The 18,147-nt window shown below is 39.6% G+C and overlaps 1 protein-coding gene across 2 annotated transcripts in view; it reads left to right on the plus strand.

The window, feature by feature from the left end:
* The first annotated feature begins 2,408 nt into the window (after nt 1–2,408).
* Nucleotides 2,409–18,147, plus strand: part of POLA1 (DNA polymerase alpha 1, catalytic subunit) — a 293,771-nt gene continuing 278,032 nt past the window's right edge. Inside the window, exons 1-5 of one of the 2 annotated variants that reach the window (XM_011234119.3) lie at nt 2,409–2,550; nt 7,081–7,205; nt 9,863–9,959; nt 10,861–10,941; nt 17,674–17,789. In XM_011234119.3, the coding sequence (XP_011232421.1) occupies nt 2,508–2,550; nt 7,081–7,205; nt 9,863–9,959; nt 10,861–10,941; nt 17,674–17,789 (462 nt within the window). In that variant the 5' untranslated portion in view covers nt 2,409–2,507. Of the gene's footprint in view, nt 2,551–2,583; nt 2,617–7,080; nt 7,206–9,862; nt 9,960–10,860; nt 10,942–17,673; nt 17,790–18,147 lie in introns of those variants that run through there. The other variant, XM_034648774.1, reaches the window with a different exon arrangement.

The following is an 18,147-nucleotide window of genomic DNA, read 5'->3' on the forward strand; positions in this document are numbered from 1 at the left end:
TTGATGTCACATCATTAAACCTGTTCTCTGATGTGGACATTTAGGTCCCAACTTTTTCCTGATGGAAAATGGTAGCCATTGGCATCTTTGCATTTGTTCTGTTTCTTGTGAGTTATTTTCTATTAACTTTTACCTGCAGAAACCATGGTTTGAAAGATAAAAGCATGCTATGGTACTGCCATATCTTACAATATTATTTTCCAGAAGGTTGTACCTATTTACACTGTCACTGGCAAAAAATAAGCAGTTCCTCAACAGCAGTTTACCAGCAATGAATAGAGTTTATATAGAGAGATATAGATAAAAAGATAGAAACGGTAGGAAATGGTATCTCAAGTTAGTCTTAATTTGTTTTTCCTTGTTTTTAGTAATAATGATAAATTAAAAAAACTTTTCAATTTGTAAAAAAAGTACAAAACTCATCTCGTGTTGGACAGGAGAGAGCAAGTCTAAGAAAAATTGTGGTTTTTTTTTTGCATAACTAGATAACAGGTAGATTTACAATGAAGTTAATGAAATAAGCTTCGATGCCTCTTGTTTGCTTATGGGCCACTTCTGAGGCCCTGGAAGATGCTCTAGTAATGGTCTTGTGTTTTTGTGAAAATTCATAAAAGTAAGATTTTTAACTACAATCTGTTATGGCTACCTGGTGGTTTGCTGGTAAACTGTCTCTCTCTCTCTCTCTCAAAAAATAAAAGGGGGTCTGGTTTTTTATTTGTAGCATTTGCCTATTTCCATGGTGTAAATACTCCCTCCATGGCTGATTTCAAACTACCAATAGCTTAACGAGTAGATTATGAAATTCCTGAATATGTAACGATCAGCTCTTGAGAATCACTACCCATCCCTTTGATACACTTCCTTTCCTGCCTTGTGGTGGTGGTAGAGTGGGCACAGTCATTGTGGGATTCTCCTATGGGAAAGTTGAGTTGGTGTTGCGTTGCATTTAGACTTAGTGGCATCTATGTCAGTTGAAAGCACTCTCATTATACTTAAGATATTGATAGACCTCCTGGTGTAGGAATAGCTTCCAGGAATATTCCTACCCCACTGTGCTGACTCAGAGTTTTGACCTGAATGTGCAGGGCCAGAAGTGCTATCATAATATGAAAGTGTCCTACAGGTCCTGGCTCCTGGAAGAATGAGGGTCATGAAAGAGAAACAAGTTTTGAAATGCTTAGAATTCTAAGGTGGCATATAGAAAATGGTCAGACACGTGAAGCTGTAAAGGAAAGATTTGGTTCTTATTGATGCCTAGCCAAAACAGTTCTCTCCTGTTAGGAATAAACTTTATACTATCAAAGTTGCAACAATTTTTTTTAAAGGGAAAGTATAGGCATAAATCTGTACTAGTGCTTTAAACAATGAGTGGATTTAAGTGTGAATTACTATGTGTTATATATCACAACATATGGGTCATATAAGTAATGGTAAAGCTGAAAGAAAAATTTCTAAAAAATCAGAAATTAAGAAGCAAACATTGATCAACCCTGCTGGAGGACAGACTGAATTATCTTTATATTCTCTTTAAAGAAAATGGTATTATAAAATTGTCACATGAGGAAGAGAGCAACAAGTATGTTGGCAAAAATGCAGGAAAAAATATTACAAATGTGGGGCAGGCACATGTATAAAAATGTTATACCTATTTGGAAAAAGATAAAATGAGATACATACGTTATGTGCACTGTACCGAATATGAGAATCTAATGTCCTTTTTTTTTCTCTCCTAACACTGACATTTTGCAAGAGTCCGGGCCAGATATTTTATAGACCGTTCTATGCTTTGAATATATCTGATTGTTTCTTCATGGTTAAATTCAGGTTAAACATTTTTTGCAAGAAGATTATATAGGTGATGTTCCCTTTTCCAAGTGCACCACATAAGGAGGCGTACGATTGCCCCTTATTGATGATGCTTCTTTTGGTCAATTGGGTAAGATAATGCTTTATATACATACATACATATGTATACATACACACACATATATTTATAAACACAGCGACTGTGTTCACACGCGAAGAAGCAAAGTTATCAGGCAAGACTCAGAGTGCGCAGCAGGAGGCAGTCGCTTTCCCAAGGCTCTGGGGAAACGGGTCCAACCACGCCCATTCAACTGCCCGCCCGCGTCTTTTTTCTCGGAAAATCAACTCTCAGAACCAGAGAGTCCCTACTCCAACGCGCCCAAATCTTTTCCCATCAGCATGGGTGCGCCTGCGCAGCGAGCTTCCTGGCGGCTCCTTTCCAGCGCCCGGCCGCTTCTTTTTCCCGCTCTCCTCGGCCTCCCAGTCCCTCGAGCTTTTTCCCTAAGGGGTCATAACAGGGCGCCAAACTCGCGTCCGCGGGAAGGCCGGGGGCGGGGCGCGGCGCGGCGCGGCACGTCAGTGGCCTTCCGGGCGGAAGTCCGCAGCATCCAGAGCCTCTGATTGGCTTTCAGCCTGGCGCCTGTCTCGGCCCCCGCGCCAGTTTCGGGCTGGTTGGCGCGGAATCGGGATACTCCAGGACCATGGCGCCCGTGCACGGCGAAGACTGCGACCTGGGGTCGAGCGGTGAGGGACGACCCCGCACGGGGGTACCGCGTTAGGAGTGCAGGGACCGCGGCATGATTGCGGGTGGTGAGGGCTCTGGAGAGGTCTTTTTTATTTTGTCTTAGGGAGGCATGCGTCCGGGTTGCCTGACGGGTCCTTTTGGGCGCGGACCTCGGTTGTCCCCGGCTGGGACCCATTTGGTGTCGGGTGGAGCTTCCGCACAGGGCCGTTTGCTCCTGGCAAACCAGAGCGCATCCCTTGCAGGGCCTGTGTCACTGTTGGTCTCCGCACTAGTCTGCATTTTCTAGTTATTTTGGTGACTGCATTCCACGTGTTGGGCACACCATCAGAGTGGCCCCGGTGGGGCACAGCCTTGGTTCAAAGTATCTAACAACTCTGGCCCAAAGTATCTGCTTGAGGGCTAGGACAGAACGGATGTGCGCCCTTTCTATAGAAACTCCCAGGAAATTGTTATACATTTTATCAGCAGGAAAGAAAGGTCTCAGGGCTGTCGCCAGAAGATACAAATGCGTTTTGTCTTTGTAGGAAATGGGTTTCTACTTCATGCATTACCGATTTTTTTCTTTAAAATTCTGTGGAAAGTTCTTCAAGTTCTGCGTAAAAATAGTGTTCACAATCTAGTCCTCTTTGAAGTCCCCCCCCCAAAAAAGCATCAGCTCAGAAGCATTTGGGATGCCCTGTATATGACTCCGTTTTCAGTGGTAATCTTTTATTTCCAAAAATAGAATACAAAAATGTAAATGACTTTGTCTGATTTCTGATTTTTGAACTGTGTTCAAAACCAAAGTGTGACTTAACTTCAGTGAACTTCTTTAAAATCAGATGCTTTACTTTCTTAGCTCAAGGTACATCTCCTGTCACTCAGATACATTTCCATTAATGAGAACCTGCTTTCTAATCAATTTCCTTTGCGTTCACCTAGTTGTGAATCACAGATATCAATTTGTTCTAGCCTTTCGTTTTTAAGACAATTTGTTTTGGAGAGTCGTCTAGCCTGGATTACAAATGAGATGTGGGATGTGAGTATGTGAACAGTCTTTGCAACCCTCCATCAGTGATTTGCCACTAGGGTGCCTTTCTTCACCCTAAAAACTGTACGTCATCTGTGAACATCAAGAAATCACTCTTTGGAGGATACTGTGTAATCTTGAGACCCCCTCTTAAGTCATGGTGTTGATTAAGTATTTGCAGGAGACTTGTGACTGGAATTTTTCCCTTAGAGCAGAAAGATTGTTACCTGAAAGATTTGCAGGCTACTGTCTGTCTGCTTTTGGGGAGGATGGGGATACTTCAGATGGTAATTTTGAACCAAATATTTAAACTTTTGTAATGGATTTTGTTCATGCTTTTTTGTTGTTGTTGTTGTTAACTTACCTACATGAAGCATTGGACACATTCCAAGAAGGAAATTCTAGGCCTTTTTTCTCTTAGGTATTAGAAGGTGGGTACCTTGACAATGGCAGTGAAAAGTTGAAAGGTCTATAACTAGCTATTATTACATATGAAAAGGGATCAGGGAGAGTTTAATGATTTAAAAAAGCAGGTACAGTGGTTTATTCATTTGTTCATTCAGCAAATATTTATTATGTACCTACAAGGTATAGGCATTCTGCCAGGCTCTGGTGTTACACTGTTAAAATGGTAGGTAAGCTGGACATAGTTTCTGTCTTCCTGGAGTTGAGATGGTAAAGAGCTAATTATGTGTGGTGCTATATTGAGGCTTCTCTGAGAAAACCACTTTGCTTTATTTTTGCTTTCTAGAAGCTAGACTAATGGTACTGTTGGGTGTGGTGGTGGGGGGGCTGTGTGTGTTGTTGTGTATGTGTGTGTGTCTTCCCTGCATCTATACACACATACACGTACATTAAATGGGATTCTGTATTGCTGAGTACAAAGCAAGCCAAGGATCTTCATTTAATCCTTAACAGCTTTATGAAGCAGACATGATTATCCCCATTTCACAGGTGAGGATACTGAGGCTCTGCATTAGTCAGAGTCCTTACGTGTAAGCTACGGAAGCCAACTCTAGCTGATGTAAATAAAAAAAAGGGAATTTATTTTAAGTATTTTAGGGATTAGAAGCATATTGTGTTATTCACAGAAACTCCAGGTGGACTGGAGAATCATTGGCGGGGCTGCTTAGTCAGGAACAGTGATTAAAGTTGTGCCACGAAACTGGTCTAGTGAGGAGGTCATTGCCAGCCATGGCCAAGTACTTGATGTTACAGTCTGTACCTTGGGACATTGCTGGCTCTGTGACTCCAGGTAATCCTCTTGCAGCTGTTGCTACTTCTAGAATCTTCCATTAGCCCACCCACTTTCCTTCTGACACTAGCTTCTGATTTAAAGTCTGAGCAGGTGTTCCTAATTGATGGAGACTTTTCATGCCCTAGCTGTAAGGGCGTGTGGGAAAGAGCGTTGGCTTTTTCAACTTCTGTAGTGGGACTTGGGCTCTGAGTCCCATCAAGTTTTATAAGGAGGGGCTTTCACAGACAGGTTGAGGTGCTGGGCAGCTTAAAAACCAACAACAAGGCATCTGGTCACTGCAACTCAGAGATGTTAACTGGTGGTCTCATGTCACCCAGTAAATGGTGGAGCCAGATTGTGCTGCTTCTCCCTAGTCTCCTGTTCTCCCACTCTGCACTCTAATGTAAAATTTACCTTCCATACTGACTTTCTCTCTGTTTCTGAATACACCTTGCAGTTTCATCCCTTTGTAATTTGGCTCATGCTTTTTTTCTGTGCTTCTGCCCCCTTTCCCCCTATGCTCTGATGGTGAAATTCTAATGGTCTTTCTAGGTCTGTGTTGGATACCTCCCCTGAAGCCTTCCCTGATTTCTCAGACAAAATTAGCAGCATTTTTCTGTGTTCCTCAGTAACTTGTCCTTACTTCTTCTGTGGTACCATGTCTGTGTGATGGAGGGAGCCTCAGGTCCTTTTGCTTTATTTGACTGTACGCCCCCTTAAGGATAGGCAACTCTTCCTTCCTGTAATTGTACCCCAAACCCTGTAGAATGGCACATCGTTGCCTCTGAAGTAAGTCCATGTGAAGAACTGTTTTGTCAGAAGAGTCTACTAAAAGGGTCGACGGCATCTTTAAGGGAATATACTGAGACTAACTGTTCACTCTCAGTGGTCATGCCCAGGAATCTCTGAAACCTTTTCATGTAGACCTGCTCTGATTTTTTGAAATCATTTGAGTGATGCCCAAGATTTTGTGGCTGTCATCATTAAGTACCTGCATTCCTTAATTTTTACTTAATGCCTTTATGAAAATGGATTTAAAAGTCAAATGGGAAAGTCAGACAATAGATGGAGATGTTCGAGAGAGATTTCATTTCTAGAAAGCTAGAAAAATAATAAGATCTCTAATTATGCTTCACCTGTAAGATTTAGTTTCCAACAGTTTATTGTCAGCATTTGGTACATGTTCTTTAAATTGCACCTTCTATTTCAGTCAAATGTTTTGTCCGTGAGTTGAATGTTGTTATGAACATTCCAGAGGGGTTGGAGCTTTCAGATTCATCTCATCAATACTTCTTTCTGTGCCTCCTTCTTTTTATGAAATAATTAGCACCAAATACAATTTAAAAAGTCAATTTCACAGACATAGATGGCAATCGTGTTAAGCCAAAATGCATGGCTGGCAGGCAGCACTGTCTGCTTGACTTGGTTATTCATCAGCTCGTAAATGAAAGTCTTAGTTTGTGGATGAACTCTTCAGTATATGTGTTGCGGTCAGTTTATAATGACCAAAAGCATGAGTAATTCAAAAGTTGAATGAATGAACACTGAGGCCTTCTGGTATTCCAGTAATTTTTGACAAAATACATTTTAATCTTTGTAATTTTGCACTATCATCCTATTGTCCTAACCAAGTGAATGAGGCCTGGAAATCAGTGAAGGAATCAAGAATCTCTTCAGAGCCATGTTTTTAAATTCTCCTAACCCCCCACTTTATCCCTGCTTTGAAATTCCAAACACTTTATCTGAATCTCTGTCAAGGCATATATTCTAAAGATTGTTTTTGAGTTAGTTGCTACTTATCTCCTATTTTAGATTATACATTCGGTGAGTACAGAAACCATGTCTTGCTGATCTTTTTGTCTTTCAGAGCACCTAGTGCTTTGCAAAGAGCAGATTCTCCTTTAAAGCCTTTCAAATTTTGATTAATAGAATACAAAATGAATTGTCCTTCTTTTATAACTCTACTTATGGCCTGTCATTTCTAATGGAAAGGTTATGGACTAATGGCTCATCTCCTTTCTCTACTGTGTATCAGTTGAATTTGGAGTTTTCCTCTTTTTGGAGGGTAAAATAACAGTTGCTTTAGTTGTTTTAACTGGGTCTTAGAGAAAATTTCTGGAGTCACAGGAGCTGCGTGAACGTGACCTTCAAGAACCATCTACAGTATGAAAAGTATCCATTTGTATATTAAAATTGTGTTCCTGTTGACTAAAAATGTTCCTGTTACTGAGGGAAGATGGCTGAAATTTTGTAACATTTCATGTAAACTTGGCTTTTTTTCAGCGGTGTCAGATTCAGGGAGTTTTGTAGCTTCTCGATCCCGGCGAGAAAAGAAATCAAAGAGAGGGCGCCAGGAAGCTCTAGAAAGACTGAAAAGGGCTAAAGCTGGTGAGAAGTATAAATATGAAGTAAGTAACCATTTTTTTCTTCTGTGCATTATCTTATTCATAGCCTGTAGGTATTTTATGTCCCCTTTGTCATTGATTAGAAATATGCATATATTTCATGCTTTTAAGAGAAATTTCTTACTATTGAGCAAGCATGGGCATGAGGTAGATTTATGCATTGTGTCAACTACTTGGCTCTTTAAGTTCCTGTAAGGCGCTTTACAGATGCTGTTAAATTCTGAAATGAAAGTAGCTATACACTTTTTTCCTTATTAAGCCGACTGCATGGGGTGCCTGGGTGGCTCAGTTGGTTAAGCGTCTGCCTTCGGCTCAGGTCACGATCCTGATCCTGGTGTCCTGGCATCTGAGTCCTGCATTGGGCTGCCTGCTCAGCGGGGAGTCTGCTTTTTCCTCCTCCCTCTGCCCTTCCCCTTACTCGTGTGCTTGCTCTCTCTTGCTCACTGTCTCTCAGATAAATAAATAAACTCTTTAAAAAAAACAGCACACTGCAGCTTGGTAAGTTTCATAGCTTTGTTCGAGGAACTTAGAAATGCTTTTACTTTACTCTTAAGGTATTGAGCAGTCTAGCTAAGCACTACTTTTCCTTGGAGAAAATTGTTCCTAATTTCATCTGCCGTGGGTGAGGACTTGGGCCTTACTTCTACTGTGTCCTGTGTATAAGATTGAATGTGATACCCTTTTGGCCATTTTCCTCTAACCACTGTTGTTGGCCTGCAGGTAAAAAAAAAAAACAACACCAAACCAAACAAAAAACCAGAGTGGTTACCATCTAACAGAGCATGGTCTGGCTTCACTTTCAGTGTGCTTCCTGATGATCTCAGCTGCCTCAGGGCTTGAAAGTGATTAATTAATATGAGAAAAAAATGATAACAGCAGCTGCTACTATACTTTTTTAGCGAACACTGTTCTAAGTGCTTTTACAAATAAATTCGTTTATTTAATCTTTCCAATAATCATGAAAAGTTAGATACTGTGATTAACAGCATTTCATAGGTGAGGATCCTGAGGTCACAGTGGCAGAGCCTTGATTTGAGCACAGGCAGTCTGGCTTCAGAATATGCATATTTAACCATGGCCTCTACTGTGTTGTGCAATTAAGAAAGTAGAAGAGGATTTTTGTCATTTGGCGTTAGTCACTCGAGTTAAGTGAGTCAACCAGATCACAAAGGGTTGCTAAAAGGATTACAGTAAAGCAGGAATAAAGCATTTTAATGTAGGTACTTCTTTAAAGGAGTTGTGTGGGGGCATTTCAGATGTTGACACAATGTGACTGATTTTCCTCTAATCACTCATGTTAATTGCATGGCTCTAAGAGTTCATGCCGAGCAGTGGCACGGTTTTTTTGACATAGAGTCAATGACTTTTTACTCAAAATGTTTTTCTAAGGTAGTTTTCTGGTATCTTTTTGATAGTATATAAGTGAGTTGCTTAAATAAGACACCTAATGAACTTCAACTAACACAATCCTGCCAGTTCCCTTCCCCTGCCAAAAGAAAATTGGTCAGTATAGTATTAATTGGACTAGTTTGTGGTTGTGTTGAGTCAAAAACTTAATTTGGTAGGGCAGTTAGTTTCTATTATCAGATGGTGAAAGGCCAAATCAACATTTGCCAGTGATCCCTACAGAACAGGTTAAACAGCAGGTGAAAACTAAGCCTGATCCTGTAATTGTTAAAAGTCTCGTAGCTGTGGCAGGAGTCTAGTCAGCTCTGCCCGTTGGACTCAAAGCTCTGTGTCCCAGCGATTTTTCCTGGCGTCTTAGCTCTTCAGCTGGAGTTAGTCATTTCCTCCACCCCCTACCTGCTTGACCTCTGGAGAGAAGGGGGTAGTTTTTATTGGTATCTATGAGTTCTTCTGAGCAGCCCACCAAATTGTCATCTGGGCAAGTTGATGGCAGCTGAGGTCATGTGCCTCTGTTCTGTTTGTTGCTTAAACTGTGCTGAAGTGGTCTGCTGTCTTCGTGCCAAGAATTACCAGCGTTCTGGCCCTCTGGCAATTGGGCAGCTCATGTTATTGGAGAACTTGCCCTTCACACAGCTCAGCATTTCAGTGTCTACAGTCTCAAGACCTGAGAATGGTAGGGGATCCATGGTAATGCAAATAAGGATCACTCAAAAATTATTTCTAGTGTGCCCGTAGAATAGAGAGTATGCTTGTTTTGCTGATTTGAGGAGGGGAATAGGTGGGGGAAAGTTTCCTTTTGAACTACATTTGGTTGGTTGAATAGTTACTAAAATTGTCAGTTTGCAGGGCAACATCAGCTAGGGGAGAGGGAGTTGGCATGCCTTATGGGTTTGCTAAGTACAGGTGAAACCAGTCTAGAAATTACAAGTGAATAATCCCCAAAGCAGCTAACAAAGAATTGGCTATAATTCAGTTTGTTTTTTATGAAGTAGATGAGTAATTGATGGTATGACAAGTATATTATGCTAATGGAATCATTTAATATCTTGTGTTAACACCCACCTAAAAGGAATACTAAGTTAATTGATGTCTATTTAAGGCAAACCTGGTAGTGGTGTTGAATGTCAGAACTCATGATTTGGTTGCAGCTACTCCTTCAGGCTGCCATTCCAGTTTCAATTTGACAATTTTTCATCAGAATTGTTTAACACTTTCACTCCATTTGAAGCTTTCTCAAACTTATATGGTGGCAGGTTGAGGACTTCACAAGCGTTTATGAAGAGGTTGATGAAGAACAGTATTCGAAGTTGGTTCAGGCCCGCCAGGATGATGACTGGATCGTGGATGATGGTATGTGGGAAGAAATTGCCTCCTAGGCATTGTTTTAGTTGCTTTTCGTCAAGTCTTATGTGGTAGAGTTGCTGCTTTTCATGAGCAGATGTAAGACACTGTTAAGATGGTATTGTTGGTTCAGATTTTTCTTGAATAAGTTGAGAGTGCAGAGGGAGTACAATAGAAAGTTTATTTTGGGGTATTTTGGAGAATGCAGGCACATACCTCAGGTAAATCCTCCAGGAAATGACTCTGTAGGAATTGGGCGGAACCACGTGCCTGTGGGGTATCCTCAGGTGATGTGGGGATAAGAAAACTGTCTATTGCACAGAGTGGCTGTGAGGATTACACGAAGCTATATGCATGAAGAGTAACTTGGACGGTCGACAGCACCAGATAGATGCTAGTCCTGATGTTTTTACAACCCATGTTGAAAGTTCACTGGTTCCTGCTTGTCGGGTGTGACTTGTTGGGCATGCGCTTGCTGACTACCTGACCACAGGGAGCAGCGTGGACTGCACCTGAGACCATATTTATGTTTCTATTTCTGTAGCTGGACTTAGCCAGTATTGCCAGTTTTCCTTCATAGACCGAGGTGCTTTTCCGGGCCTCGATTCTTTTGCTTTTTATTCTTTTGGTAGAGTAAAACTACTGTTAAGCATCCTGTTGTGCCAGATCATTTCCCTAGCTCACCTAGGTGGGCATAGCATATATCCTTTGGTTTTGACACAGCAAACCTGCTGTGTAGATGCTATATTCATCTGACACCTGTCTGAACAGGATTCTGCTGCACTTAAAAATGGCATAGGCCAGGAGAATATCTGAGTCAGTATAAAAGGAGTTTTTGTTGTTGTTTTGGCTAAAATATTACTGGCCACTTTTAGAAACTTGATCCCAGTTTTAAATTTTGTTCCTGCAGATGGTATCGGCTATGTGGAAGATGGCCGAGAAATTTTTGATGATGACCTTGAAGACGATGCCCTTGATTCTCATGAGAAAGGTACTTACATTTTGTTTTCAAGAGAGTGCCATTTTGAGATTGAAAGAAGCAAAATTTGAGATGACTTGGTACTTTGACATAGTTTCCTTTAAAGGAAAAGGACCTACCACAATTGTTTTTAGGTGTAGAATATGTTGTAATATGGAGGGAAGCATAGTGATGTCAAAAATTAAATGTAAAAAGCAAAAACAACACCATGAAATGAAGTTTCATGACTCTTATCATCCAAAGAGTTTGCTCTTTTACTTATTTTTGAATTTCAGTTGTGTGGTCATTTTAGACTTGCTGATTTTGAGAGCTGCAGCAATAAGTGATGTCTTTTAATTCCTACTGAATTGATGTATTTAAAATTTTAGCTCTTTGATAGTAGTACAGTACAATAATAAGGTTTAGTAATCAACTTGCTTTGTCTAATCAAAATTTAAAATGATATAAGTGAATGCGTCAGATTTTCTTAGCTACATAATCATTGGCAAAACATTTTTTTTGAGTAAACAAGCCTGATTTAGTTTCTGTAAAATGTGAAGGGGAAATTATCTTCAGTATTTGTTTTTTTGATTTGCTTCGTTATTATCACCAAGTGTAGATCGTGGGTCAGCAAACTATGGCCCACTCACAGCCAGTTTATTTTAAACAGCTTTATTGAGCTATAATTCACATCCCATACAATGCACCTATTTAAAATGTACATTTTGATGGTGTTTACTATGGTCACAGAGTTGGGCAGCTATCACCACAGTCTCACATTTTCATTTCCCCAGAAGGAAATCATGCCTGTTACTGCGTAGCTCCCCAGCTCAGAATGGTTTTTTCATTTTTAAAAAATGTTTTTAAAAAAGAGAAAAATACAAAGAAGAATATGCCATAACACCAGACAGACGTGTGTGGGTGCAAAGCCTAAAATCTGTGTGATCTTGCCCTCTTCAGAAAGCCTGGGCCCTAATTGTGGATTTTTAACATTTTCTACATTTGTTTACTTTCTTCCTCTTCCCCTTCCCAACTGTATACAAACAGACTTTATTTTGGTCAACTTATTGAAAGTAAGTTGTAAACACCATGATACTTCACCTCTACATGCTTCATCAGTGACCTCCTAGGAACAAGGATGCTTGTCTACTTAGCCACAGTACTCTTCTCATGGTATCATCTAATATGTTGGTTCGTATTAAGAATTCCCCAGTTAGCCCAAAATGATTTTTTTTTCAGGTGCAGAGTCCACTTTAGTTTTTATGTCTCTTGAGTCTTAATGTAGAGCAGCGCCATCTCTCTCCTCCCCCCCGGCCTTTTTTTTTTGGGGGGGGGGTCTTTCATGATCTTGACATCTTTGAAGGGACTAGGCTGGTTTTGTTGAATGTCCCATGGTCTGGGAATTGCCTGATTGCTTTTTGGTACGTAAAGTCAGGTTAAATATCCTGACAAAAGTATGATATCAATGAAATTGTGTCTTTCCCACTGATCATACCAGGGGCGCATAAGGTCACTTTGTCCCATTCTTGGTGATATTAAGTTTGATCTCTTGGTTAAAATGATGTTTGTCAGATCTCTCCTTATAAAGCTACCTTTCCACCTTCGGGTTAATGTAAATATGGGCCAATAATTTGAGACCGTGTGTCTCTTTGCCCCACCAGCTATCACCCAATGCTTTCAGCATCTATTGATGTTTTTTTCTCTCCTTTTTAAAATGATCACTTCAAACTCATGGACTGAAAATTACTGTTACAGTTCAGCATTCATTATCATTAATTTTCTTTGTGATGTTCAAATTATCCCACATTTTGCAGTGGAAGCCTCTTTGAGCTGCCTCCTGTGTCCTTTTGACATGACCCCATCAGTCTTTGAGCATTTCCTTGCTTCCTGGGCCAACAAGATGTTCCAGGTTCTCCTTGTATTATTCTTGTCCCAGACCTGGAATCAACCATTTCCCCCAAGAGTCATGGCTGTTTTAAGGGAGAATGGTATTCAGATCTCGGGGATGGATGGTATTTCCTGCTACTGGGGTGTAACGGTTTCTAGGCCCTTTTGGTGAACAGAGTTCAGAGACTTTATATGTATGTCATGGTTTCATACTGATATATTCAATTCAAATACAGCACCACAGGGTTCTTCTTTATCTTGCCCAATTCTATATTTGTATCTGCCTTCAACCCCAGTGAAAACCCTTGTCCTCTAAAATAGACAGAAAATAATTTTAGAAATTTTAGAGCTACTAAACCAGGATGTCTCCTGACAACCTTCCTAAATGAAGTTTGTAATTTCTTTCCAGTTTTATTTGGTTTATATCGTGGTAAAGGTGTGTAGTTAAGAGAATTGTGTTTGGAAGGTATATGAAGTAATTTTTTCTGAATGCTATTTTACCAGTTTATAGGTTCATTTGTGTTTGTATTCGTATTAGGGTTTTAAAAAATCCTTTATTTTTAATTTTATTTTTATTTTTTATTTTTTTTAAAGATTTTATTTATTTATTTGACAGAGAGAGAGACAGCCAGAGAGAGAGGGAACACAAGCAGGAGGAGTGGGAGAGGAAGAAGCAGGCTCATAGCAGAGGAGCCTGATGTGGGGCTCGATCCCATAATGCCGGGATCACGCCCTGAGCCGAAGGCAGAAGCTTAACCGCTGTGCCACCCAGGCGCCCCTAATTTTATTTTTTGAATATTGTAAGACACTTTTATGATTTCAAAATCAAAACGATATTGAGATAGACTCAAGTAACTCTTACTCTCATCCCTGTGTTTTCTACTTCATCATTTCTACGCATTTCCATAGGTAACCATTTTTAATAGTTTCTGATTATCCTTCATGTTTTTCCTTTTACAAAAAAATAAGGATGTGTGTACTTTTTAAATGTGGGATGTTATTTATTTATTCATTAGTTAAGTTAAAATATGTGGACCGTCTTTCTTGTTTCTGCCAACCTGTGTAATGTAGGTACTGTTTGGTCACAGTGTGGCTACACAATGGTGCCGTTTGGTCACAATGTGGCTAATTGTGTATTCCTAGTTTTTGTGTGTCCATGAAGAAGAGAAGAAAGGAGCCTGTGTGCTCTTTTTCAATGAGTCCTATCAGTTACCTGGACATGACTTTTGTTGGCTGTAAATTAGGTTCCACTGGACAGGGAGGTTCTTGAGAAAAGGACCCGTGTCCTAGTCATCTCAGTGCCAGTCACAGTAGCAAGTGCAGAGAAAGTATGCAGCATTTGTTGAGTAAATGAGCCATCTTTGTGTTTCCATTGTCATCTTGTACCTCTTCACAGTAATTCATCAGTGAAGAAAAGGACTTGGCATTCTGGAGGAGAGCTAGTCTTGGAAGTCTTTATTCCATGCTTTGCCACCATGCATCCACAAGTGCCCACTGTTTCAGTGTCCCTTAGGAGAGCCCAATAAAGTCTCAAGATCTTAGGAAGGGAAATGGAATTTTGCAATCCACTCTGAGGACTTAGAAGAAATTGTAGAGTTTTGCGTAGCTGTAAAAAGATAACTTTATGGTGTGGATCCAGTCCCTGACGTGCTTTCAAATAGAGACAGAAAATATTAACTAAGTCCTAATGAAAAAAATTAGTAGGAAAATGAATGAAACAAATAAACAGAAGCACTAAAATTGTGGAAGATTCTACATCAAATGTTGACTCCTATTTTTTATGTTTCTTTTTGTCCTTCTCTCTAGATACTACTAACCTACAATGGTGAGATTAAAGCCTGCTTAGGAAACCTTCCTTGCTATTCAAACCTCTATTGACCCTCTCTTTTGATAACCTGTATTAGGACCTGTATTTTGTATTCTTTTTTTTTTTAAGATTTTATTTATTTATTTGACAGAGAGAGACAGCCAGCAAGAGAGGGAACACAAGCAGGGGGAGTGGGAGGGGAAGAAGCAGGCTCATAGCGGAGGAGCCTGTTGTGGGGCTCGATCCCATAATGCCGGGATCACGCCCTGAGCCGAAGGCAGACGCTTAACGACTGAGCCACCCAGGCGCCCCTGTATTTTGTATTCTAAACATTTTGGCCATTAATTATATTCTGTTTCCAAACTGCCAAATGATATCAATAAAAAATTATTTCTCATATTTTTCACAAATGTCCTACAAACTTTTTCATTTTTAGGCACATGAAAAATTGCCCTTTTTATTTTGGTTAAATACACATACAATTTATATGTACAATTTATCATAAGTGATGTTTAATACATTAACAGTGCTTATAGCCATGACCATTATCTAGTTCCAGAACATTTTTATCCCCCTGAATGGAAACCCATATCCATTAAGCAGTCACTCCCCAGTCCTCCTTCCCTGATCCCCTGGCAACTGCTAGTCTTTCCGTCTCTATGGATTTGCTTGTTTTGAATATTTCAGGTAAATGGAATGATAAAATATGTGACCATTTATGTCTGGCTCCTTTTGTTTAGCATGATGTTTTCAAGTTTCCCTTATGTTGTAGCATGTATTAGTACTTCATTCTTTTTTATGACCGAATAATATTCCATCGCATGGATAGACCTCATATTGTTTATCCATTTATTAGTTGATGGAATTTGGGATGTTTCCACTTTCTGGTTATTGTGAATAGTGCTGCTATAAACATTTGTGTGCAAGTTTTTGTTTGAACACCTGTTTTCAGTTCTTTGGGCTATCTACCCAGGAATGGAATTATGTGTATATATTTTTATTTACTTTTTTTCTTACACAAAAGATATTTTTCTATAGATGCTTTTGTACTTTGTGTTTTTTCGCTTAATATGATATCCTGAAAATCATCCTATATTAGCACATAGAGATCTTTTTTCTTTTTTACTTGCTTCTATATTGTTGGATAGTATTTTACTGTATAAATGTATGATGGTGCATTCAAATGATTTTGCTGAGTTGTCAATTAGATTTTCAGTAATTTGCTTTTACAGATAATTCTGCATTGAATAACTTGGTGCATATTGTGTTTTCCTTGGAGGAAATTCCTAGAAGGAGGATTGCTTGCACAGAGAGGAAAATGCACATGAAGTTTTATGAGCTATTGCTGTAGGACTTGTCCCATTTTACACTCCCATGAACAATTTGAGTTTCCATCTCCCAACAATTTATACTCCTATGGCATCGACAATAGAGTGCATCGTGAAGCTCTTGGAGTTTTGCCACTCTGATAAATGAGAAACGACATCTCAGTGTGGTTTTCATTTGCATTTCTTTTTACACATGAAGTTGAGCATCTTTTCATAAAATGTAATAGCTGTTTATATATTTTTTATGTGAACTGTATGTGCGTGTTTATTGTGTACATTCCTTTTGGGTTTGGGGGCTTTTTAATAATCCAGGGCATTTTTTTTTGTCAGAGGAATTGGTTCTTTATCTGCAAAACATTGTAAACATTTTCTCATGTTTTGTCTTTACACTTGTTTCTGTTGTAATTGAATTTATCAGTTTTGTTTTCTTGCAGATGGAGTTTGAATCAGTTAGAAAGACTTTCCCCACACCCAGGTTACAAAGGAACTTGCCTTTTTTTTTTTTAAGAGATGGGGAGAGAGAGAAAGGCCGGGGGCTGGGGGGAGAGAATCTTAAGCATGTTCCATGCCCAGCGCAGAGCCCAACACAGGGGTCGATCTCACAACCCTGAGATCATGACCTGACCTGAGCTGAAATCAAGAGTCGGAGACTTAACTGACAGAGCCTCCCAGGTGCCTTGGAACTTGCCTTTTTACTAAAGTCTTGTATATGCTCATGTTAAAAATTTTGATCTGTTATTTATTTGGTGTTTATACTGGCTTACTTCTTTACAAATGGGTAGCCAACACTACTTATTAAAAAGTCCATCTTCTCCCCATTGATATGAGATGCCACCTTTATTATGAGCTGAATTCTATAAGTAATTTGGTCTTTTCTAGATTGAATTTTCTATTTCACCTGGTCTGAGTATTCTTATGTCACTACCACGCTATATGAGCTATTCATTTTAGGTCTTTTTGAGGTAGAGACTTTCTCTGGAATGAATCAGAAAGGGAGAGTAAAACTGACAGTATTAGAAGAGTTCGTAGGTGATTTACACGTGGCCATAAGAGAAAACATATGGCATAAGTTCTTTACTGAGCAGATGTCTTCGTGCCATTTAGTGTTGTTACAACATATTGTGTGTGTATAGTTGCTGTTCCTTGTAAGATGGAAATTAGGATGCTATACTAACATGTAATCCTGTTTCTTCATAGTTAGTTTTCCTGCCAGATTTAGGATAGCACTAAAAAGATGATCTCGTGAAGCCTGTTAGACTAATATCCTGGTTCCAGATGAGCTTGATCATTTTATTTCTCTTGGGGAAAAAAAGCACAAAAATACCCCCCACCTTTTAACAAGATTTTTATTCACACTAATAAGAGCTGTTAAACAGTACCACTTAATAACTTATTCTGGTATTTAAGTAGTATTTCATCAGTTTTTTAAGATTTTATTTTTAATATCTTTACACCCAACGTGGGGCTCAAACTTAAAACCCTGGGATCAAGAGTTGCACGCTCCACCAACTGAGCCAGCAAGGTGCTCCGTCATCAGTTTTCATAATAACATTTAGCCTGAGTTTTCCTGAATTAAGCTGCCTTTAACAATTCTTTCCTCTGTTCCATGTTAAAATCTCATATTTTTGTATTGAATTCTTTTTTTCTTCTCATTTTCCTGTACAGAGGGCAAGTGACTTGGCTTTTAGTTTCCCATATTGATTTTTGCTGGTACATGTTTATAAATCAGTTATATTCCAACAGGAAAAGATGATAAAGCACGTACCAAAGACAGGAGGAATTTAAAGAAGGCTGCGGTGACAAAACCAAACAGTATCAAGTCAATGTTCATTGCTAGCGCTGGGAAGAAGACTGCAGATGTGAGTTTCGTGGTTTTCTGGTATTTTGTCTTCCTTTGAGAAGTAAATTTAGTATTTGATTGTATATACAATAGGTGGTCAGTGTGTTTGAGCTCAGCTATTTCAGTTGTATCTTCCTAATTTCAGTCACGAAGGTGAATTTAGGCACCTCATTGTTTGGAACTTGGAGGTAGAAAAGTGAATGAAAAGCTGCATGGACAGCGTGTTTGTTTTGTTGATTAGCAGGAGGATCATGGAATGAGGGTGAAAACAGGATGGGAGCTCTAGGTTTAGGAGTTACACGTACACAGGTGGTTGTTAAGATGTGTGAACAGTAAAAGATGAGCACTCAGGACTGAAAAGGCAAGGACTGACTGGT

This window comes from Ailuropoda melanoleuca, chromosome X (genome assembly GCF_002007445.2).
Source record: "Ailuropoda melanoleuca isolate Jingjing chromosome X, ASM200744v2, whole genome shotgun sequence".
NCBI lineage: Eukaryota > Metazoa > Chordata > Mammalia > Carnivora > Ursidae > Ailuropoda > Ailuropoda melanoleuca.